Genomic DNA, 24,947 nt, shown 5'->3' with positions numbered 1-24,947 from the left:
GTATTTTTCCTTAAAATCTCAATCCAGTTATCACAATCTCCCACAAAAATGGTATCAACTTGTAGAAAATTTTATTCTCTTTCATATGACATCACATTTGTTGAAATCTGATGTTTCTATCAAATTCTATCTTTCAAATAGCAAATTCAGTAGATATGGCGGCCATCTTGGACGCCATTTTGGATTTGGAGGCTTTCGCAACAAATTTTTTGAGGTAGACCAGTGGTATGTTGTTTGTTACAATATAAATTTGAAAATAAGCATGGTCTACTTAGTTTGTAGAGAGAGTGGAACTCACTCGTTAAGTAAGCGAGTTTTTAGGGTTTGGCCCTCCGGTTATTATGACATTTGTTAATTTCGGGAGCTGCGTCTGGCGGCCATGTTGGATTTTCGCAATAAAAAAGAAACTGATTTTGATTTTAATTCACTGAATCTTATTCCTCTTACCATTTATCATCAAATAGAGTTTAAAAAACCCATCCCCAGACAAATCTTAACCACAGAAGGCACTTTTTAGGTCCTCTGGCGGCCATTTTGGATTTTTGGCGGCCATCTTGGATTCGGGACAGATTTCAAGATGGCGCAGAAGCTTATTTTGTTAAGTATGGTCTAAAGTACCAGAGTCAAGTGAGAAAACCTTGACAGGAAAAAAAGGCAGTTTTTGCCTGGCTCTGCCCTGTCTATATAATCCGGAGTGATTTCGTCGTATTTCGGTATATTAAGGAATTTCCAAAGTTTGGGGATATCACATAATGTAAAAATATTTTGCAATATTCGTAATGTTTGTTATATGGTATAACAATATCACTTTGTGAAAATGAACATAATTATGTATATATCCATTTTCTTAAGAAGTCAAGACACAGGCGGTTCAGTGTAATTACTTAATTTGTGCATCAAAACTCCTTGATTTATTGAATGCAAGTCATCATTTTTATATTGAAACTTACTAGATCTTAACAGTTTTTTAGTTATCTATATTTCATCAATGCTATAATCCTATAGCTGAGCTTTCCCAGGCAAGTAGTCCATAATTCAATTATAGAGCATTATGACTGATACCATTGACATTGAAATCTGAAATTAAAATTTTATAGTTTGATAAAAAAAACCTGCATTTATGGAAACAAGCTATTCTCATAAAGATGAGCATTTCATTTTAAGCTATCATCAACGAATATCCCCTCAAATTTCGTTGATTGCGCACAATTATTGGTCTTTCATTAAATATGATTTAACCAGAAAAAAAAGTTATCTAAGGAAATACTGAATATACATTACAATGTAAGTTTTTGTTGTTGTTGTTGTAAATTCAGAGGTAATTAGCTTGAATCCAGTTATCTAAATGCAATAACTTATTATCATGAAGTTGCTCTCCTGTTTTTAGATTATTCTGCTGCGTTTGACACCATTAATCATGCATTGCTCCCGAACTGATTAGAGACTAATTTTGGTCTTACGGGAACAGTCTTGAGATAGATTGCATCTTACTTAACATGACCGCCACCAGATGATTACTGTTAATGGCGCCTTTTCCCAGTCGTTCCCTCTCAGACATGGTGTCCCCCGGGGATCAGCAGTTGTCCCTTTACTATTTCTTGTATACACAGCCCCTCTGTCTTCGGAAATGAACTCTCATGAAGATATAATACATGTTACAGTATGCTGATAATACTCAAATTTACATAATAATGCAACCAAACACCAAAGTCCAAGCACTCTGCAAACTTAGTAGCTGTGTTTTTAAGCAATGGTCCCGCGATAAGTATCTAAAATTGAATTAAGTCGAATCAGAAATCAAATTTCCATTCTCAGATCAGGAGGGGTAGTTCTCTCACAGATTTTGTTTTTGTTTTTTAAGATACATACTATCCCCATCTCTCATGCAGTCCGCCAGAGATCTCCGGAGTTATTGTAGATAAGCATTTGAACTTTCAACAACACATTAAGAACTCATATTGTTCGGCTGCTTGGGGCATTTTCAAAATTGGTAAAATTCGAAAATTATGCAGATGAGATCAGTCTTCCACTGAACGTTTTAACTATAATCACGCACTAATTGTATCCTCTCACATTGATTACTGTAATTCCCTTCTTGTTGACCTCCCTGCTTCGAGCTGCTAGACTGGTGACCCTTCACAAAAAGATCTGACCACATCACCCCAGTCCTCCAACCCTCCACTGGCTCCAGATACATCAAAGTAAAATCCTTCTCATTGTTTACAAGATATAAAATAATCTTGCCCAATCTTATCTCAAAGACTTTATTTCTTTCCGCTCCTCCACTTCAACTTCGTTCTCTCCGTTTTTCCTCCACTGTCCAATTATCACACGGTCCCTGCACCACCCGTTCTGCACTGCATGGCAATGGGCATGATGGGGCTTTTTCTGTCATTTCTCCATCTCTTTGAAACAAACTCCCTCTCTGTATTTGAAATGCTGAAAGTGTTGATAAGTTTAAATCATTGTTGAAAATCTATTTACTCAATCCTATTTTGTTGTGGTTGTTGTTGTTGTTATATCATATGTAGGCCTAGATAATGCTGTATTTCAATTTAATATTTTTTTGTGGATTAATTTAGTGAGAAAAGTCAGTTCATTAAGAGCTATAATAATAATAATAATAATGATTATGATAATAATAATAATAATCATAATAATCATAATAAACAACACTTATAAGTGTTATCTATTATTATCATCATTATCATTATCATCATTATTATCATTATTATTATTATAATTATTATTATTATTATTATCAGCAGCAGCAACAGTATCAAGAAGTATTTTGGATCTTTGGGAGAGAAAAAAAAAACACCCTTGAGAACGACGACAACGTGCTAGCCGAAACGTCGGGACTGGGTAGGCCCTATTCCGGGCCAAATACATATCGTATACAGAAAGAATACGTGGTGCACCGTTAAGCCTTCTATACCACCCAACGTTCTACCGCCACGGAAGTCTTCAAAGATTTCTAAATACTTCAAGTATCATGAAGCATATTATGATAAGACATACGTATATGCAACTATAAAGCATGTACGTCAAATAACCAAGAATAGGAGTGCACAATTTACATGATTGATAAAAGTATAAGTATAACAATTATGAAAAAAAGTGGTCCACTAAAAAGTAAAGCTTGTGTAAAGCGGATCACTTAATTACTCGTTCCTTACGGGAACCCATGGTATACCAGGTTCTCGTGGGAGCTCGTTCCCTACGGGAACCTGTTATACCAGGTTCCCGTGTTGACAGGTTCCCGTGGTAGCAACACGGGAACCTGTTATACCAGGTTCCCACATTATAGTGATCAAAGCTGAGCGCAGGAGATTTTTGTGTTCGCTGACCCCAGTCATTCCATTCAGGTGCCTGGTTTTGTGTAGAACAGTCTACCACGATGAACATCTTCCGTACTACAGAACAAAAGAGTTTGTGAGCCCATCAGCGCACGGTCTATTCATACCTCGCGCCCGATCGATATTGATTTTCTATTGTTCGATGGCACATGTAGTTGACTGTGGAAAGGGGATGTGTGTACCGCAGTTTGACTGTTTTCGCACAGGTTGATTACCAACTTGTCCGTTTTCTCTATCCGGGTGGAAAGACTGAAGACAGAAAGGAGCCATCAGCTGTTGTAGATCCGTCTTGCTAAAGTCTCCCATTTATTTTATGAAAAACGGGAAGCGGTAGCACTGAGTATGGAAGGTGTCATGGCCATGCAACTCACATTTGATTTTTTTTTTCTTCTTTAACACTGACATGCACACTCACACTTGCACATAGTCAAACCAATAAAGACATGCATGCATCCATGATATTATTATGGCACAATGAATTTAACCATGAGTTCAGTCGCACGTGAAGACTGAGCATGAAAAGAACCAAAAATTGTGACAAATTTATTTCACCTCCCTAAAAAAAAACTAAATAAAAAAAATAAAGATAGAATAAATAAATGCAAGTGCATATAAGGTGGGGTAGGAAAAAATAACCTGTTGTCCGGATTTTGGAGAGAAGTAATTCGGGAGGTGCTTACTACACGTATTTGATATCTTACTATATTTTTCTAATCTGAAGACGCTGTATTCTTATGAATAATTGCAAGTTATAGCGCAAGGCGTTCGTCTAATTCTGCACCGTCTTGTGTAATGATGTTTAGCCATGCCTTAAACTAACCCGTATTTCAACACCTAAATTACTTTAGGTGTAATGGTCGGTAAATGAAAATAATGTGGTACTGAATACCGAACTTCCATCGGCTTCATTTGGACTTCAGAGCTTGCATACAAGAATATTATTCGAGTGTTGTAGTAATAAGCCGACCGCAATGTCTTGTAAAAAGTTCCTCACATTTTGAGCATGGAGATCCACGTTAAGAGTGTGTGCGCGAGAAGAAGCAATATGCTTGTTTTGTAGAATAATAATTTCTTTGTCCATTCCCAAACCTGTTTGGTTGCACAGTCATCGCCAGTCATACCAAGGAGGTTCTAGAGAATGGAGTCACAGCCGTCTTATTTCCTTTGCTATCAGATGTTCGAAGCCGCCGCTCAAAAATATTTGAAGCATGTGCCAAACAGGGTCTGCCGCGTAGATTAAGACAATTGACTCGTGTCTCGTTGCATAATCACCAGCCACTTTCAAAGGAGGATATGTCTTTGTGATGGTAATTACTTTTCGCTATCCCTTCTTATAAAAAAGTAGGTGGTACAGACACGAGGATGCGCGAATAGAAATTGAGCAAAAAATGCTGAAATAAAGATGAAAATTACTCGACTGGACATACCCGGGCACTAATCTGATATATCTATCAATAAAGAATTATTTTTGAAGAGTTTGTTCGCAAAAACCGATAAGTCCATTTTTAAAGATTTTGAAGTAAGATCTCTGTCATAAAGTACCTTTTCAATGATATATTGGTCACTACATATGAAGATACATTTTTGAAGTCAATGGTCAAAAGAAGCAAATATTTTCTTATTATTCTCTTTATTTTTCTTGACTTTTAATCGCAAATATCTCCATGTGGCAAATATGGACTTATCGGTTTTTGCGAGCAAACTCTTCATTTGCAGATTATTCCATATTAGTTTCATTTGTGGAAATTAAGCGGAAATGTGATAAAACCAGCTTTCCAGGATGGTACAGTTGTTAAACAGTTTATCATGATACAGCTCTGCTTTACATTTTTGCACAAATTTCTGGACGGCATTTACTTTTGCTTTACATGCTATATCATTAAGTGAAATTTAATTCTATTTAATAAATAAATAAGCAAAAATATGGCCAACATTATGATAATGTTCAAAACAATTCTTCAGATTGCTCAGCAAGACGGCGGCTTGGAACATCGATCATCAAAGGCACAAGTGCACCTGTGGAATTCTTTTGTACATCAATAGAAATCTGACAACATTACTGTTTGAATAATTACAGCCAGTTGGAACTCCATGTATAAAACCTCCTTGGCCATACCAAGGAGGTTTTATACCTGGGCCCTGTTTTATGTAGAGTTAAAATTGAATATATAGTTGATTTCAACTGTAAGTCTATGGCAGCCTGTGTGGTAAGGAAATTTAAAATCGATTTTATCTTTTGATAAAACGGGGCCCTGGAGTTTCAACTGGCCGTAGTTATTCAAACAGATGTCAGATTTCTATTGATGCACAAAAGAATTCCACAGCTGCACTTGTGCCTTTGATGATCGATGTTCGACGCCGCCGTCTTGCTGAGCAATCTGAAGATTTGTTTTGAACGTTATCATAATGTTGGCCACATTTTGCTTATTTATTAAATGAAATGAAATGAGATTTCACTTAATGATAAAGCATGTAAAACAAAATAGTCAATCCCGTCCAGAAATTTGTGCAAAAGTGTAAATCAGAGCTGTATCATGTGAAAATGTTTAAAACGGTACTATCCTGGAAAGCTGCGGTTTCATCACTTTTCCGCTTAATTTCCACAAATTAAACTAATACGGAATAATCTTCAAGTATAATTCTTTATTGATAGATGTATCAGATTAGTGCCCGGGTATGCCCAGTCGAGTAATATTCATCTTTATTTCAGCATTTTTGCTCAATTTCTATTCGCGCATCCTCGTGTCTGCACCACCTACCTTTTATAAGAAGGGATAGCAAAAAGTAATTACCATCACAAAGACATATCTTCCTTTGAAAGTGGCTGGTGATTATGCACTGAACACGAATTAATTGTCTTCCTATCTGCGTGGTAGATCCTGTTTGGCACATGCTTCAAATATTTTTGAGTGGCGGCTTCGAACATCTATAGCAAAGGAAAAAAGACGGTTGTGATTCCATTTTCTTGAACCTCCTTGGTCATTCTGAAGGCTAAGTAGTATGATGCAGGCTCGTGTTGCTAAAAACAGTATGCTGCCCTCTACTGTTACTGTCGTGAAAACTGTCTCATTAATGAAATAATACTTGTTTTTGTCCTTTTTTGGTCGTTTTTGTTTTATTTTGTTATTGCGTATAGAGGAATATGGTACAAGTTACAACAGAATCTCACACACTTCAAACAATACATGAAGAGAAAAAGTTAGATATGCATAACAAAAATAAAGTGGCAAGCACATGGCAGGAAATACTTTTAACTATTATGTAAACTGACTGAAAACTGTGTTGGGGCATATCCGGTGTTACCCATTTATTCAGACTAGTAGCCGGGTTCACACGTACAAAATAGCGGGATGACGATCGCGATGCAAATCTCGAGATTTATATCCCGCTAATTATTGGTGTACGTGTGAACCCGGCTAATGTGTCTGGCTGCCTTACAATCCCGCATATAAGAGTTAAAAAAATAGTTTGGGCTCCTTAGTCGTTATTGGTTCTGGACTCCACAGAGGAGACTATACAAGCTTGTGTTTACCGTGGATTCCAGAGCCAATAATGACGAATGAAGGAGCCCAAGCTAATCAAAGTATAATCGATCACCGCGTGAGCCCACTGCATAAAAGTTGAAATCAAACACAGGCCCTAAATCACAAAATCAAATATAATTTTCTGAATGCTCATTCCTGATAGGTTGATACCTGACTTATGTTTGGTTTTCTGACTTTTAATATATTATGTTTGATTGCTTCTTTTCATGCAAAAACCGGGGTCCAGATTCAGATTGTTGTCAAGGTTGTTGGAAGAGCTATAGCTAGCTCTTCTTTTAGACGACCAGTTGTTCAAGAATATCATGCTAAATGTTGTTTACGATGACCAACACCATCATCAGTCTTGGTCATTATTTGTTTTGCTTTGTTTTGTGTTTTTATGTTGCAAGCTATACCTTTTTATCACTTTCTCCACTCTGATTGTACAATGAAGGCAGTGATGTATCAAGGAATTACATTTTCGAGTCATATTATGAAGAACAATATTGACGTGAATTGAATTGAACTATCTGTATTTTGTCTCATGTTTCGCGAGAAAATACAGTGCACACGCAGTACACGTTGTTATCCTCACTGCACACCACAATGTTAAAAATAACCAAAATACATGAAACATGGAAACCAATATTGTCAAAGTACTATGATAGATGCAGTGATGACATGACTGAGCAGGCAATTACACAAGGTTATCCAGATGCGAAAATGCAGAATACCTCCATCGAAGAGGGTATAGGCCTACGTGAACCATGACTGTAATCAGGGGCGGATCCAGAAATTACGTATCACAAATTTCTTTTGTTTTAACAAAAAATAAAGGGGGGGGGGGAGGGGCGTGCCCGGTGCGCCCCATCCTGGATCCGCCATTGGTAATAAACCAAATGAAAACAAAATAATTATTTAGTCGGTTCCCGTGCGGTCCAAATGAGTGCGTCCTTAACAATGGGGAACTGAATTCTTGAAACACACGTACACACACACAACCACACACGCACACACACACACACACACACACACACACACATACGTGACAAGAGAATATCCACTATACTATAAAGATATTCAATTTAGTATTATCAAAATGAAAAAAAAAACAGCAGAAAAGAGAAAAGGAAAAAAAAAGTACAAGAAGAGTTTGTTCGCAAAAACCGATAAGTCCATTTTTGAAGAATTTGAAGTACGGTCTCTGTCATAAAGTACAAAATAATACCTTTTAAATGATATATTGGTCACTACATAATATAAAGGTATATTTTTGAAGTTATGGTCAAAAGAAGCAAAAATTTTCTTACTGTTCTCTTTTTATTTTTCTTGACCTTTAATCGCAAATATCTCCATTTGGCAAATATGGACTTATCGATTTTTGCAAACAAACTCTTCTATATACTTTATAGTATAAACGGCTCTTTAATTCGGGGTTCACGAAATAGTGTTAAGATTAATCTCTAGTGTTTTTTTGTCAAAACTGAATCTCAACCAGTCTACTTTAATGCTGGAAAGGATTTAATAGAAAATGTTAAATACTTTTGAAAATGAGGAGGGATCAGGGCTAAGTGGTGACGTCACCAGGGAGGCCACTCCAGTAAACTTTAGGACACAATTACCTTGATTGTTTTCTCACTGGCGCGGTTCGACTCGGGAAGAATGCCTTTATCGGGTTGGATATGCATGGAAATTTGTTATGATATAATTCCTTGTATACAGTCGATGGATTATGCGTTATACACACACCAATATAGGCTAACATTAAACGAAATAGTCACGTACCATTTCGAACACTTCATTTAAAGTTTTGAAAAGAATGTTTTGTTTACATGAACAGTAAAACAGACTTCTTGTTAACTACATAATTCAGATATCTCTCTCTCATATGAATATTGGATAAGTAGAATCTTGAAATGATTTTTTTTTTCTTAATATTTTTGTTTAGGCCTACATGAGTGTATTGGCCTATACATGTTATCGACTGAATGAATGAATAAATGAATGAATGAATGAATGAATGAATGAATGAATGAATGAATGAACTTCTATTAGCAAATAGAAAAAAAAATCTCGTAGGACCCATGAGAAAAAGAAAATCCATATCATATATACCGAACGTCATTTACACTTATCAAACTACAAGACCTTGCCCTATAACAACATACCAAAACGTTTATATATTTCGTATAGGCTGAGAAAAGAGCAAAATGTTCACTGCCTATACGTGTAATATGGCTATCGTCACCTTATAAGTATTCGTTGCTCCAGTGTTACTCTATAACTATGTATCCTAAAAATCACGAACACAATACAACAATAAACGATAAACGAAAGAAGAAAAAAAAAACACAAAACAAAACTAAACAAAAGAATGTCATTGACCCCGACGTGATTCGAACACGCAGCCTTCTGATCTGGAGTCAGACGCGCTACCCTTGCGCCACGGAGTCACGCTGGCAGAATGGGTTAACAAAAAAAATATATACCAACAAATTGATGTAAATACACCATGCTCAAGAGGAGTTTGCAAGGACAGGACTTGGTGAAGCGAAATTGTGCCAAAATATCTCATGTTAATACATAAAGCAATAATTCATACAATATGATTTGAATTATTGTAATGTATTTGTTATTCTTGGCCGAAGAATTATTTTTTAGTCCCATAAAACGTAACTTTGAACTATTTTAATACTTTTTCCTGGCACTCAAGTCTATCATGCTCTGACGTCATATTGTCCTTTTTGGCTACCATGTCGAGCTTTGTGAAGGTACACCATGAGAGCTCTCCTACTAAATGCTGTATTAAACGTCATTACATTATTTTTTTTATGTTGATTCCACATACAAAGGATTAATGGAATATAAACTTATTATGAGTACATCATCACATACAGGGAATAAAGAGATAGTAGAGTAAAAGAGACTTTCTTATACATGTACCTCATTTGACATGGTGTGGCTGGTGCGATCTTGCAATCTCCGCGTGTTCTGTGGTGTGCGTGTGCATAGTGCATAGTGCGGATGAACATGTGTCGTGGATGTAAATGCCATACCATGGACATGGTATCCCGCCCGCCCCTACCGTATTGGCAATGGCAGGCGCGACACGACACAGTCTACGCAGCTGGACCTGTGGCTGTGGCCACTGTGCAAAATGGCGTGGAATAGACAGTGACACTGGCAGGCACTAGACTAAGTTCATCTACATCTGCATCCAAAGCAACGGCTAGTGCTCTTTTTTTGTGTGTAATATTTAATAAGATTCTAGTCTACTTGTACTTGTCTACTACGTGTTTGTACAAGCATAGTAAATTTAGTCTACTGTAAAAGTGGAAATATTCGCGGTGTTGAAATTTTCGCGCATTTCGCGCAACCAGAAACTAGCGCGAAAATAAAAGCATGCGAATATTTTTGCTTGCCATATGTTCCAGTACTTGATGTCTTGATTCCGCAGAATCAAAAACACGCAAAACTCTTCTTACCTGCAGGCCGAGCGCGAAAAATTAGTCGCGCGAAAATATCCACTTTTACAGTAATGTTTTATGGCAATCCAGGTGCAGCCGATGGGGTTTATCAGGGGCCACACACACAATGAAAAAAGTGATGGCATCAGCATAGATTTTGCACGTACAATGTGCATCTACTTTTATGGTAGCCCTACTACATATCGTCCACCCTTTTTTAAACCAACCGCGTAAATATTGGTGCACAGAACGCTTAGCACGCACTTCACTGCGCGCAAAGCACATAAAAATGGATTGGCTTTGACTGTTGAGGGATAACGTGTAAATTCACTGTTCATTAATGGTTTTAATCAAGGACAAAATTTCGAATGAATATTTTCACCGAATCGTGATGTAATGTCTTTGGAAGTTTCTAAAAAGCTTTGTACAACACGGTGTTCAATACAACGCGGTTTGCTTGCATTGTCAATGCAAAAACAGCGGTCGATCTCAATAAGGAGCGTTACCGCGGGGAGCTGAAACGAGGCCACGCAAGTTCGACGGCGATATTTTTGCACTGAAACTTCGAATCGAAAAGGGAACAACGTCATTTGATAGTGCTGGATTTTATCAATCACGTAGGTCCAGTTTTTTACGTGAATTTCAGTGTTAAATATTCTTATCAAGCAAATAAACATTAAGCGGTCGACGAGTAGTAGGTCCAACCATACATGGATGTAAATGTGGGTCTTGCGCAGCAACACTAACACCAGCACTGAACTTCAAATGATTATTGTCCTTATGGGCGCTGGGCTAGAGTCTAGATTGTTTCTAGTGTTGGCCAGTGGGGAAAAAGCGGCAATTGTGCACTTTACCTCATTTTGAAGCACATCAGTAAAGTAGGGTAACATCCCCAGTATTCGGTCACGTAGCTTTTTTGCAATATTTTTCAAACTAAAATAATACATTTATAAATACATCATATCTACAGCAATGTAGAGTTCTATGTGAAATGTACATATCAAATTTCTTTAATCTCAACTTTCATTTTGTTAAATATCTCACAGAATTGCACAAAATCCCGAAATATTTCACCTTGACAAGGCCCCAGAATACGGTCACCGCAACCAGCATTCAGTCACGCGATGTGCGCATTCAAGGTCAATGCGTGTTCAAGGCAGCTGAAAAATGCGCACGTGCGCTACCTTGTTGGCGCAAAATTGCATCGGGGATGCTGCAGCGACCGTTGGTGACTGAATACTGGGGCCTCGGCACTTGCATTCAACCCATGTACATTGAGACACTGTATCGGCACGTACGGAAATTTTGTTTTTCTTTTGCGTTTTTGAGGATACCATTACACTCCAAGCTTGCAATAAGCAAAAAATCCAGCGAGAGAACGGCGTATTTCTCGATTTTTAGCGCTTTTTCGGCGACCTGTACTCTTAAAACTGGGCCTTATCCGTGGGCGCTTTTGGAAAGTAGCGCCGATTCTGCACTTTTGACGGTAAAATTTGCGATTTTGGATGGATTTTTGGAGGGGGCTAAGGGAGTTTCCTGTTGTGAATGAGTGTGTAATTACCCTCGTATGTGAATTGATGTGATTTGCATGTGTTGTACTTGTAACAGTTGAACTTACTGGCTGGTGACTACTGATAAGTGACCGAATACCGGTAGCTGACCGAATAATGGTGCCCTTACCCTACTGATTGGCATGCTGTTGAATTCACAAGAGCTTCTTTAGTCCTACAGTTGCAATTCCAATGCTACTTTGGAATTAAAGACATTCTTGTGTTTGTGCTGCTAGTGGTAGGATTGTCCCCTCTCACTCTGTCAACATATGTTTTGAGTTTGGTATGTTTCTGTATGAATTTAAAAGTTCTATAGAATCTGGGTAGTAATAACTTATGGTATTTGTAGAGTTTAGTCTGTCAGTGATGATGTATTCTCACTGTTTCGAGTGGAAACTATGAGACAAAACCCTTTACATGCACTACCATCTGAGACAGACTGTAAGTGTAAAGACATGAAAATTCACATACCAGTTAAGGGCACTCAGCTAAACTTCTGCACTGTATCTTGTGAATCTCTATATAGTCTTTTGTTGAGGAAGTTTACTGCATAATGCATTGTGTTTGTATATTGTGTGTCAAGATTTGCAAGGCATGGCAGAAAGAGAGAGAAAGATAGGGGGGTCTTTTTTGCTGCAACACCCTTTCAAAATTAGAAGTGTCATCCAATGATATGCAGCTAGTGACACCATTATAAGAACTTTGACCGAGTGATTGATCTGACCTAAGAATGTTGCAAATGAAATGAAATGAAATTGACTGTGCTCTTCATGGTTAAAGGGACTGTACAGTACTGGTTGAGGTAGGGATTCATGTTTTGAACATTCCTAAGTGAGATAATGAAAAGCCTCTTATGAAATATGGAAGAGCATGCAATTCTAAGAAGGATTCAACGTTTATTTGATGAAAATTGGTTTTCAAATTGCTGAGATATTCAAAAAAGTGCTAATAATAAAAGGCGACATGCCCCAACTTTATTAGTATCTCTTTGTTTCACCTTGTTTTTGGATATCTCAGCCATTTCAAAACCGATTTTCATCGAATAAACTTTTGATACCCCTTAGAACTGCATGCTCTTTGACATCTCATAGAGTGGTTTCTAAATATCTCACAAAACGTTATAAGCTAAATCTTCACCTCGACCAGAACTGTACACACACCCTTTAATTTGTGGATAGACAGAAAAAGAGAAGTTAGAGTTCTAGTATATGGGGACTGATGAGCAGTAAGATTGTTTAAAGAGAGTATTTACGTATGATTGATGGTGGAAATGGCATTACTCCTAAATGGTATCAAAGCGTTTATACCGTCTTGAATCAATTGAAGAAAATTGTGAATCACACACAAAAATATTTCAGAATTTGTCAGATTATGCTAACATTAACATAGTGATCTAGTTAAAAAAGTTGACGATTTCCTCCCTTATCCTCTGCAGGTGCTGGTGATCGATGGGAGAGGCCACTTGCTTGGACGCTTGGCGTCCATTGTGTCCAAGAACCTCCTTCAAGGTAAAGTAAAACGTAACTGCAATCTTGTCTTCCCTGAGTATATTCTTTTGGGACAACTTGAATCATTGCATGGTATGTAGTGGATAGCTTGTACCTGTAAGGAGGAAAAACATTGAAGATTCAATTTAATGATCAATGAAATACACCATTTCACTTTCAGTACTATTGATATCCCAAATTATATAATGCCTCATGAGATCCTTGTTATTTGATTGGCTGTTTGACATTGATCATTTCGCCCATTTCACTATGATGTCATCATCCGTGCAGTTGTGGCTGCATTTACTGAGCAATTTTGGGTCCATGTGATTTGCTCCATTGCATGCACACCAAGAGCCCTGCACACTGCGCATGTCAAACGCTTGCGTTACTCGCAGTGTGTAAGGTTATGCAATAGCACTAGCGTATAAAGTACTCAGGGAGCACTCTATTGATCTCAAGATTTTCTCTTGTTTCTAAATTAATAAAACATGAAATGACAAGGTTCCATTTTAGGCGTTATAAAACAAATAATTTTTTTTTTTTCATTACGCTCATTCACTACATTCTTTATACTCGCTTGCTTAATGTGCATTGACACAGATATTGTTTGATTTTCACCTGACTATTAAAATGCTCTTTAACATGTGTTCAAACTTGGAATTATTCTGCTCTTTCAGTGACTTTTCCCGTTTCTCACGTCTTGCTGTGTAGTTCAAATAAGGCACATTCCTGAACGTAACTAGCAGCACCGTTGACTGTACAGTATCTTTTATACAGTAAAGTACTCTCCGCGTAATCGGGTATCGCTTAAACGGGTACTCCGTTTAATTGGGTAGTAATGTCAGAGTCAGTTCTAATGCACATTAAAATTACCTGATAATCACGTTGCCTCTCTGCATAAGCGGGTAAATGATTTTCTTCCAATCTAATTTCTACCCGCATTTTATCGCAGATATAACACTTTAAGAAATCATGCATGTCAAATTTTCCACGGCTAATCGTATTCTCTGCTCAATTTGCAAAGAAGACCGATCATTTGGGAAGTGATTAAACATGAAAACACATGTACACGTACCGACTTGCCACATGTAAACGAACATTACACATGTAGTTGGCACTAACAATTGCATAGACAGGCAGGAGTTGAACACACTTGCGCTCCTCCCTTGCTCCACAACAACATTCACAATACGAGAAGTTTGCAACGAAAATCAGGCCATGCACCAGCTCCATAATTTTGCTTTTCCCCAGTCAATTCTCGAAAAGTAACCCGACGTTCTACGTTACTTGTGCACGCAAAGAGACGTGTTCATTTCGGGAAACCCCTGCGTGTTAGCGAGGAGTCTATAGTCAAATGACAAAGTTTTCTGAAGACATATTTGTCCATAAAAAGAGAGTAAATTAGTGCTCGTGACTGAGCAAGTGTAAGGTATGCATAATGTGCAATGCAAGCACGCGTGTTATGGATACAGTGTAGGTGTTTGGTGCAGTGTACAATGCATATGTGACCCGCTACAACAAAATGATCCTAAAGTCGCGCGAGGTCGATTATTTGAAAATTGCATGATATAATCCTCTAATCTTTCTGCTTTAAATTGATATATAACACATTTTATAAAAATAATCGGCTGCGGAGATATCAATGTTTAAAAGAGAGCATGTCGAGACGTCTGGAAAATCACTGTTTCGAAAAAAGCGCCCTAAAAGTCTTCCTTTCGACGCAATCGCGGTCAAGGGACAAGTCAGTTTTCACCTCTGGACAATAGAAGGTAAGCCCTAGCAACCCCCGAATAGTTCATTCAAGCACATCAGCGTCGGTGGTCTCCTCACCAACCAATCAGTGACCAGGATGTGAGAAGCGGCTGAGCATAGCGCACCCCGCCCGCACGCACCAGTCGACTGGGCAGTGTGCGAGCTTCACGCTTCGGTTAGCAGCAAGCAGCAAACTGACCAATGAGATCACTCTGGTCGTTGTTAGGGGCGGAACCTATTTGTGGCGCTCAATCCAAATTTTCGAACCAGTTTCTGCTTCGTTGAAACGCCAAAAAACATGGCTCAGAAAAACGCTATTTTTTATCTTTCCTTTGATCATTTTGCTTCAAAATTTCGACAGATGATAGAAGACATGTTAGACTCCAATTATATATCAAAACCAGAAAATCGTAAGTTTTGACCAATTCTAATGCTCTGACTTCAAACTCGATTTTCACGGCTTTGACCGTGCGCGACTTTAGGACCTTTTTGTTGTAGCGGGTCACATATAGATACACATTGTGTGTGTCCATTGTGAATGAGACGTGTGTTCTTCTGTTAATTGGGTACTCCGCTTAATCGGGTAAGAAACGCTCTGCCCGAGCCTAACCGATTATGCGGAGAGTACTGTATTGTACAGTGAACAGTACGTACTCGTTTTTTTAACTTACCAGCAGCTTACCTGTAGTAGCATATTTATCCTGCATGTGATGAATTTTCAACCTACCTACATTGTTTGATCAAACAATGAGAAGAAAAAACTTATTCTGATGCAGAATAACGTGCAGAGTAACTTGTTTCTGAGCTTTGTGTTGTTGATATTTTCATTGTTAGCAAGCATGCAATCACACCCAAGCAGCACATCTGTTTCAGACGAGCTATGTCAGAAGTTCGTATCTGATTTAATGCTTTGCCACTGATGGACAAAATGTTTTACTTTAACTGTGTTACAGGTCAGAAAGTGGTAGTGGTCCGTTGTGAACTCATCAACATCTCGGGCAGCTTCTACAGGAACAAACGTGAGTGTTGCACTATGTTAGCATGACCTATGATGTTGCTGCAGATTTTATCGAAAGGGCTTTGTCACATTACCTAGGCACTTTATTCATTCTGCTTGCATGTAAAAAGAATTCAGTATTGTATTGAGTATACAGGAAACAGATGTCTCAGTAGTTTAATGACCATTTTGAGTTTCTCCTGCTGTTACAGCAGGATAGTAGGAGCAGACGTGCGAATGGATTGTGTGTCTATTAGTCAATGTACCTCTCGAGTATTGTAAAAATTGATATTTTTGCCCAAGTACTCATTTTTTTCACTTGGCTGGGTAAGACGAGTTTCTTGTGTTTTTGATTCTGCGAAATCAAGATATCAACTACAGGAACATAAGTATGGCAAGCAAGAATATTTGCATGCTTTTATTTTTGCACTGGTTTGGTTGCACGAAATGCGCAAAAAATGTCAATACTGCAAAAATTTCCACCTTTCGAGTAGTGGTTTTTATATGCAGCCTGTTAGTGATGATACCATCTCACTGTTTCGAGCTCATGCTATGAGACAAAACCCCCAACATGCACTACCATCTGAGACAGGCTGCAAAGTGTGGAAGATCGGATAAAGAATCAGGCAGATAGGATTAGTTGGGGGTCAGGAGGGAATAAGTCAAGTGTCTTAATTATTTGTGGAGAAAGCCCACAAAAAATGTACCAGGGCCTCGTTTTATCAAAAGATAAAATCAATTTTAAATGTCCTTATTACACAGGCTGCCATAGACTTACAGTTGAAATCAACTATATAATCAATTTTAACTCTTCATAAAACAGGGCCCAGAACTATTTAGCAATTACAGAGATTTCCATTTTTGTAGCTGTTACTTCTTGGCTGTACTATAAAGGATAGGTCATGTTCTGGTAAGATTTTGACAACGAAACTGCGCATGAAAATAAAATTTTGGGGAGGCAGTGAAGTAACTGTGAGCAATTTTATGTGCATCATCGGGTCTGTGTAGTTTCCGACCTGCCTAATCTGTTGCATATTTGTGTGATTATTGTCTTTGTTTTGTTATTGTTTCTGAAACTGTAACAGTGCTGAACATATAATTATTTCATATAGAGTACTTTGATAACATGATTGTAATGATATGTTTTCTTTTGTACTTCATTGTTACAACACTAAAGTAAGATGTTATTTTGTTTCATTTTTCTCGTCCATCCTGAGCTCAGTGAAGTACATGCAGTTCATGCGCAAGCGCACCAACACCAAGCCCTCCCGAGGCCCCTACCATCTGCGAAGCCCGAGTCGCATGTTCTGGCGTGTGATCAGGGGTAAGCATGAGACAGCATACTTGTGAATCTTTGGGCGCATGTCTGGAGATGTGCCCACTAGTATGATACCTGGATCATGTAGGAGGATTTAGTAAGCAGGAGCATATGAAGTCCATGATGTGACAGTATTAAAGCAGTTACTTTTGTGTAATACCCATGATTTTCATATCTTTGCTTTGCATTGGTGCCATTATCACTGTTTTTTCATGCTTGCGTCTGTCCCAAGAATGTTCAGGACATTGTATTTCATTTCTTAATGTTGGAAATTATGAGGTACAGTGAACTCCAACCCATAATGATGAGCTAAAATTCAGCGGATCGATTCCATCATGAGAAAACATCTGCAAGTTCTGAAAGGGTGTGTGGAAATCATTGTATGTTACATGTACTTGTAGCTCTTCATGATACTGAGACAAAAACATTGCACTAATTCATTTCACTTTGGAAAAAGAAAATAATGTCAAATATATGTACATACAATGTACTTGATTACAATGTAAAAATTAAACTGATAACTTGTATATCGAAGGTGCAGCATCAAGTCAAACATTTTGTGATCTAGCACTTTCATCAGGGATGTTTAAGATGATGGCAGTGGTTTTGTGCAATATTTCTTACATTGCCAGGGATGTTGCCCCACAAGAGGACACGTGGCAAGGACGCCCTGGAGAGACTGAAGGTGTTTGAAGGCTGCCCGGCTCCCTACGACAAGGTTTGTACCACTGCGCTGCTCGATTAAGGTGCATTGACACAGGCATTGTTTGATTTTTACCTGACTAGATGCTCTTAACCCAGTGAGGACGAGTTTCAAGTATACTCGGGCAAGTGTCTATGGGAAATGCATGTTGTAACAAAATCAAACTGTCCGTGGTGGGTTCTTATTAGTGAAAAATTGAGCAAAAAAAAAAAAGAATGGGATTCCATCGGGATTATAACCCGAGACCTCCGGAATGCTAGCCCGGTGCTCTACCGACTGAGCTATAGAAAGCCCTAGTTCAGTGTACTTCCCAGAAACCCGAAATGGTTTCTGTTAAAACTTGGAATTATTCTGTTCTTTCAGTGACTTTTCCAGTTTCTCACTTCCTGCTGTCTGGTTTAACTAGAAACTGTGAGGCATATTCGTGAACATAACTAGCGGCATCGTTGAATATACAGTATATGTTGTACAGTGAACAGTATGTACTCTGTCATCTTTTCAACTGAGCAGCAGTTTAGCTGTAGTAGTACAGTCAGTGTATATCTATCCTGTATGTGATGAATTTTCAACCTACCTACATTGTTTGATCAAGCAATGAGAAGAAATAACTTATTCTGATGCAGGATGAAATGCAATTAAACTTGTTTTTTTGGCCTTTGTGATGTTGATATTATTTTCAGCAAGTGCACAATCAACCCCAGCAGTAAAATAAGAACACAATTTTACTAGCTTTCTTGTCAATCCAATGTTAAGAGTTATGATGTTGTAATGTTTGGTCAGTGAAACAAATGAAAAGAGCATGAAATACCTCTATTATAATAAAAAAAAAAAGACTGGTATATTGCTGAACAACATTATTTTTGTTATTTTTTAAAACTTATTTATGTTTATTATTAATATTTATAGAATTCCCAGTAGATAGAAAATTCTTTCTTTTAGTTTTTCACTTCTGTCACACTTGCATTTTTTAGTGAGAGAGCTGCAAGTCAAGTTCTCATTAATTTAAGTTCATGCAACACTTGATGAATAATGAAAGGCAGTAAGTTCTTTGCGATAAAATACAGATCTAATTATACCATTGAGGCGAAACATTCTTGGGGCTTCTGTACATGGCACAAATTAAAGGAGTCAAACCTGTCTTAGTAGACACCTGCCTACAGTGGCCACCTGCCATATGTGGCCACCAAAAAGTAAAATTCTCTCAAGAGAAAAGCCTATTTAAAGACCCTGTATAGTGGCCACTTTCCAATAATAGCCACCTTTTTTGTCTCTTATGGATGGGTGCTGTAGACAGGTTTGACTGTATGTAAAAATTTAAAACAAATTTTAACACATTTGTAAGGGTATGAGTAGTGACGTTTTACTGGACTGGTATCAAGTCAGTTTAGACCCGTGTCCACTTTGTTCATGTTGACTCCAAACATCTGTCCCTCTCTTCCTCTATGCAGAAGAAGCGCTTTGTCGTTCCCGCAGCTCTGCGAGTCATGCGCCTCAAGCCCAACAGGAAGGTAAGAACTCCATGACATTTCTCTTTAGGCTGGCACTGGAGATGCAATGACCTGCAGCCCCAGAGATATCGTGTGGGTCATCCCCATTGCAGGGTCTTTAGCTGGGCAGGCTAGGGGAAGATCATGTGTGGTGGTTTTGTTCAAATATTGCTAGTACTAGTGTAAAGCTCTGATCATCTGTTCATGATGAATTTTAAAAATTCAGCGGATCGACCAAATTATGAGAAAAATCTGCAAGATTTGAAACGGATGATCAGTGGAGAAATTGAATTATTTTTTCCTTGTAGCATTCTATTGTTCAAGGTATAGGGCTTGCGGGCAAGTTTTTCCTTGTAGCATTTTATTGTACGAGATATAGGACTTGCAGGCACATTTTTCCATGTAGCATTCTGTTGGACGCGGTATAGGGCTTGCGGGTGACATATTTGGCATCATAGCAACATTCGAAATGTCCAAATGTGATTTCGCGTGTATGTTGTAAAGCCCAGCCCAAAGCATGTGTTTGAAGCCAGGACGTACATTAACATGTACTTCAATTAGTGATTGTGGTTACGATGAAAGCCAGTTTAGCAAAACATGTGAGCCCGTAATGAGGGCAAAAGTGATTTGCAGTGTATGAAATAGTAAAATTCCCCAATTTAGATAAAAATGAGATATTTTACATCATACATTTGAGATTACCTGGGCAATACTAATTTACTATGGCTGTGTAAAAGTAGTGTACTGGTAAATGAATAAATAAATCCCATTAACAAATATGAAAGCAAAACTATAAAAGAAAAATCACCAACTGCCAACATCAAACCCAAACGCTGGTTCTACCATTTCAACCCATCCTATATATGTGACCGTGCATCACAAAGCCAACAAAAAGTCGTACCACTTGATTTTACCCAAGGACTTCTAAAAAGGTGAAAAAAGTCGCTAAAGTCAATCTTAAGTTTTTCATATGTTCTGAAAGAGCAATTTTACATTATTTTTAAGTTTGGGATCATAAAATGAATTGGAAAGTTTGTTTTCAGCAGTTTTCCTACAACCCTTTACTTGTATTTACAATAGTGTGATAAGGTATGTTTTAGAGTCCCTATTTTATTTCTTATAAATGCTTTCTACACTGACTCTTCACTCTAATAAGTTTGGAAAAGATGATGCTATTGCTTTGAAAGTTGGCATTAATCATGTGCTGAATGTGCTGATAAAGTGTGCTCAATTTCAGCTTCATCTGATAATCTCTTCATTGTTGTTACTATGGTGGTTTACATCCTGCTTTTGTCCCATATATTACACCACTAGCACGGTTTGGTAAAAGATTATCCAATGCTTGAAAAGACCCTGTACTTCAGAACCTCTTTTCCTGGTTCACACTTTAATATACATGGGACCTCCCTTCTTTTTTTCTCCCCCTCCCCCTTTTCCAAAATAGTACTGCATGCTCGGCCGCCTTGCCCATGAGGTTGGCTGGAAGTACAAGAACATCATCACAGCCCTGGAGGAAAAGAGGAAGGCCCGTGCCCATCTCCACTACCAGAAGGCCCAGAGACAAGCGGTAATGGCTTTCTCTAATATCTACTTTTCTCACAATGATTTGTATGCATGTGTATGTGTGTTTAACCCTATTTTATATGTATTTTCTTGTTTTTTCACCCTTTTGTTTTCTATTGTTTTTTTGCCAAAATTTGTTGCAGGCACTTTTTCAAGCTTATCTACACTAGAATTGATTAATTTCAATGGTTGATAGCTGAAATAGCTGAAATAATCTAATTTATATCAATTTAACCGAAAAACACAATTTGCATTGGATGTGCACACGATATCATGAATTTGAGCTGTTTTCGGGTTGACATGCATATGCAAAACATTATGTAACTTCAGAACGGTGTACCTGGACGTCAAATTTGGTCTCAAAATATGCGGGAGACTTCAATGAAAAAAAGTCATGAAATGACGCGGCAAAATCTTTGCGCGTTGCAGAATCGTGGTGCGAAATGTTGAGGGGGGGGGGGTCAATTTGACACCCCCCCCCCCCCCCCCCCCCCCCCAGTTAAAATAGGGTTGAAGGAGATGGCTAATAATGATCAGTGGGAATGCTGGGGGATGATTGTTCCAATCCTTGTGGGATTCATTTAAGAGTACATTATGTATCTATTGTTGTGTGAAAATTGTTTGCTTCAGAATGGTCTCATATTCAAGTAATGTGCAGTATAATGTTTTCAGGTTAGCATGCCTGTACAGTGATGGGGTGGTCGTTAATGGCCCCCAGCATTCCCACTGATTCCTACTGATCAGTCACTAGCCATCCCCTTTAATTTTAATTGAGCCGTCTGACCTATCACAATAGCGACAGCAAGCCATGAGTTGGGCCAATGACTTGGGGAATTTTGTGCTTTATAGAACTACATGTACTGTGCTTTGCTTATCAATCAGTGTATCCATTTTGGCTGTATTTGAGTATGTGCCATGATCTTCAAAACATTGTGGTTGCTCAAATTCAGAAATTGTTGCAATTGTGATTGTAGTCAAATGCAGGGGAAAAAAAAGGGGGAAAATGTGTACAAAAGACTTATGCTTATAACCTATGCTTATGAAGAGATCTGTGAACAAATGTAGCCATTTTTATGAACTTGATATTGACTGGTCTATGCTATCATTACCATTTATGGGTGATACCGAGTATGATAAATCCAATCACTTGCAGAATCTCCCTTTATTGTGGTATTAAGCGTGCATTTTCAACTCTTATTTATTTCATAACTTCATGCTAATGGAATATCAGAGACTGGTAACATGCATGTCAACCCATGCAGCTCAAATATTTTAGACGGGTAATGGTGTGCCTTCGGTCCTTACTCTATCGTGAGGATTTCATGTTGGACTGTAGCGCCAGATGTACGCGAGTGGTTTTTAGCTCACCTGAGCCAAAGGCTCAAGTGAGCTATTGCGATCGCCCTTCGTCCGGCGTCCGTCGTGCGTCGTGCGTCGTCCGTCGTCCGTCGTCCGTCGTCCGTCGTCCGTCGTGCGTCGTCCGTCGTGCGTCGTGCGTAAACTTTTTACATTTTCATCTTCTTCTTGAAAACCCCATGACCGATTTTCATCAAACTTGGCAGGTAGCATCCCTAGGGGGTTAGGAACTCAATTTGTTAAAATGGGCACCATGCCCCACCCAGGGGGCCCCCAGGGGGGCCCAAACCCCCCAAAATTAAGGAATCTGTAAAAATCTTCTTCTCTAGAACCAGAAGTGATAGAGCGAAGTTAATACTATGAGTTAGTACATTGATGACTGTAGTTTCAAGTTTGCTCATGGCAGAATCAGGGGTGCCCCCCTTGGGACCCAGGGGAGGGGGGTGGGGAAGGGTTCTAATGGGGCCTAAATTGTACATTTTCATCTTCTTCTTGAGAACTCCATGACCCATTTTCACCAAACTTGGCAGGTAGCATCCCTAGGGGGTTAGGAACTCCATTTATCAAAATGGGCACCATGACCCACCCAGGGGGCCCCCAGGGGGCCCAAACCCCCCAAAATTAAGGAATCCGCAAAAACCTTCTTCTCTAGAACCAGAAGTGATAGAGCTAGGTTAATACTATGAGTTAGCACATTGATGACTGTAGTTTCAAGTTTGTTCATGGCAGAATCAGGGGTGCCCCCCTTGGGACCCAGGGGGGGGGGGGGGGGGTGGGGGTGAGGAGGGGTCCTAATGGGGCCTAAATTGTACATTTTTATCTTCTTCTTGAGAACCCCATGACCCATTTTCACCAAACTTGGCAGGTAGCATTCCTAGGGGGTTAGGATCTCAATTTGTTAAAATGGGCACCATGCCCCGCCCAGGGGGCCCCCAGGGGGCCCAAACCCCCCAAATGAAGGAATCTTTAAAAATCTTCTCTAGAATCAGAAGTTATAGAGCTGAGATAATACTATGAGTGAGTACATTAATGACTGTAGTTTCAAGTTTGTTCATAGGAGATCCAGGGGTGCCCCTCTTGGGGGTAGGGGGAGGGGGGTGGTTGGAAGGGTCCAAATGGGGGCCTGAATTGTACATTTTCATCTTCTTCCTGAAAACCTCATGATGGATTTTTGTCAAACTTGGCAGGTAGCATCCCTAGGTGGTCAGGATCTCAATTTATCAAACTGGGCACCATGCCCCACCCAGAGGGCCCCAGGGGGCCCCAATTCCCCCAAATTAAGGAATCTTGAAAAAATTGGGCCCTTATTGTACATTTTCATCTTCCACTTGAGAATGCCTCGTCAAATTTTGGTAGAGCTGTGAATAATTTAGATTAGTGACTGCGTGAAAGGTGAACTTGCGATACTCAGGTGAGCGCTAGACCCGCGGGTCTCTTGTTGTGTAATCTTACACTGAGGCCAGTTTAAGAGGGATATATGGCAATGAAAGAGTTTGGCATACCACAGCCAATACACAGACTGGGAGAAGTAGGACATTGACAGCCTTGAGATTTCCAAGAGTGCAGGAATTTTTGTAAAAGTGGATATTTTCGTGTGACTAATTTTTCGCGCTCAGCAATGTAAGAAGAGTTTCGCATGTTTTTAATTCCGCGGAGTCAAGATGTCAACTACTAGCAAATATGGCAAGCAAAAATATTCGCATGCTTTTATTTTTGAGCTAGATTCTGGTTGCGCGAAATGCATGAAAATTTCATCACCGCGAAAATTTCCACTTTTACAGTATTGCTTAAGAAGTCCATTACCCTCATCTTGTATCTCAGTGTTGGAGACTAATCAATCCAGAAGTTGTGCATGGTTGGTGAATTGTCTACCCTGTAAAAGACCTGTACTGAGCAAACTCTTCGGAGTGACATTCCACAGTTGGGGTTGTCTTTTATTTTCTCTCTACATTTTCATCTTTCTCCCAGGCACTGCGAAGGAAGGCAGTAAAGAGCGTCTCCGAGAAGATCGCCCCCTTCCAGAAGGTCATCGAGGAATACGGCTATCACTGAGCGATACGTCAGAAGAATGTGAAATGAAGATCCTCACATTGAGCTTGCTGGTGTACAAATAAAGTCGCACACATACACACGCTAAAACGGTGGTCTGTGCATATTGTAACATTATTTCGTGTTGTCATGTTCATGTGGAGCTGTGGTGTGATGTAGTCATGCATTGTGAAGTAAAGTGTATGTGCAGCATTACCAGTTTGCTGTGTGACTTTGAGCAAGGGAGATTACTCTGTTGTGAGAGAAAGACAGCTATATCTAAAGCTACAGTTTATTTGGTACATTTTCTCTCGGCATGCTGAGATCAGATGGTTTCAATGATTGGATTAATT

The 24,947-nt window shown here is 38.9% G+C and overlaps 1 protein-coding gene and 5 non-coding genes across 6 annotated transcripts; 5 read left to right on the top strand and 1 right to left on the bottom strand.

Annotated features, from left to right (window-relative positions):
* Positions 1 to 9,264: 9,264 nt before the first annotated feature.
* Positions 9,265 to 9,336, bottom strand: Trnaw-cca (transfer RNA tryptophan (anticodon CCA)). The gene has a single exon. It is a non-coding gene; the product is annotated as a tRNA-Trp (tRNA).
* Positions 9,337 to 9,618: 282 nt separating this feature from the next.
* Positions 9,619 to 24,705, top strand: LOC139725626 (large ribosomal subunit protein uL13-like). Its single transcript, XM_071636716.1, has 8 exons — positions 9,619 to 9,654; positions 13,336 to 13,408; positions 16,096 to 16,161; positions 17,362 to 17,463; positions 18,090 to 18,175; positions 19,609 to 19,668; positions 21,092 to 21,214; positions 24,535 to 24,705. The coding sequence occupies exons 1-8, from the start codon at positions 9,637 to 9,639 to the stop codon at positions 24,616 to 24,618; spliced, it is 612 nt and encodes a 203-aa protein (XP_071492817.1). The 5' UTR covers positions 9,619 to 9,636; the 3' UTR covers positions 24,619 to 24,705.
* Positions 12,257 to 12,339, top strand: LOC139725680 (small nucleolar RNA Z195/SNORD33/SNORD32 family). Its single transcript, XR_011710561.1, has one exon. It is a non-coding gene; the product is annotated as a small nucleolar RNA Z195/SNORD33/SNORD32 family (small nucleolar RNA).
* Positions 15,842 to 15,920, top strand: LOC139725683 (small nucleolar RNA SNORD34). Its single transcript, XR_011710564.1, has one exon. It is a non-coding gene; the product is annotated as a small nucleolar RNA SNORD34 (small nucleolar RNA).
* LOC139725681 (small nucleolar RNA Z195/SNORD33/SNORD32 family) lies at positions 16,650 to 16,732 on the top strand. Its single transcript, XR_011710562.1, has one exon. It is a non-coding gene; the product is annotated as a small nucleolar RNA Z195/SNORD33/SNORD32 family (small nucleolar RNA).
* LOC139725682 (small nucleolar RNA SNORD34) lies at positions 18,707 to 18,785 on the top strand. The gene has a single exon (XR_011710563.1). It is a non-coding gene; the product is annotated as a small nucleolar RNA SNORD34 (small nucleolar RNA).
* Positions 24,706 to 24,947: the final 242 nt, after the last annotated feature.

The sequence above is a fragment of the Diadema antillarum genome, unplaced genomic scaffold, assembly GCF_040938485.1.
Source record: "Diadema antillarum isolate AM-2024a unplaced genomic scaffold, OU_Dant_1.0 seq00000053_RagTag, whole genome shotgun sequence".
Taxonomy (NCBI): domain Eukaryota; kingdom Metazoa; phylum Echinodermata; class Echinoidea; order Diadematoida; family Diadematidae; genus Diadema; species Diadema antillarum.
Note: the sequence above shows the minus strand (reverse complement) of the source record. Positions and strands in the feature narration are given on the sequence as shown.

Bases quoted from the DNA above. Each gene is read 5' to 3' on its own strand.
- LOC139725626 (XM_071636716.1), top strand. The intron at 13,409-16,095 runs GTAAAGTAAAAC...ACTGTGTTACAG, and splicing joins GTCCAAGAACCTCCTTCAAG to GTCAGAAAGTGGTAGTGGTC. The intron at 21,215-24,534 runs GTAATGGCTTTC...TCTTTCTCCCAG, and splicing joins AGAAGGCCCAGAGACAAGCG to GCACTGCGAAGGAAGGCAGT.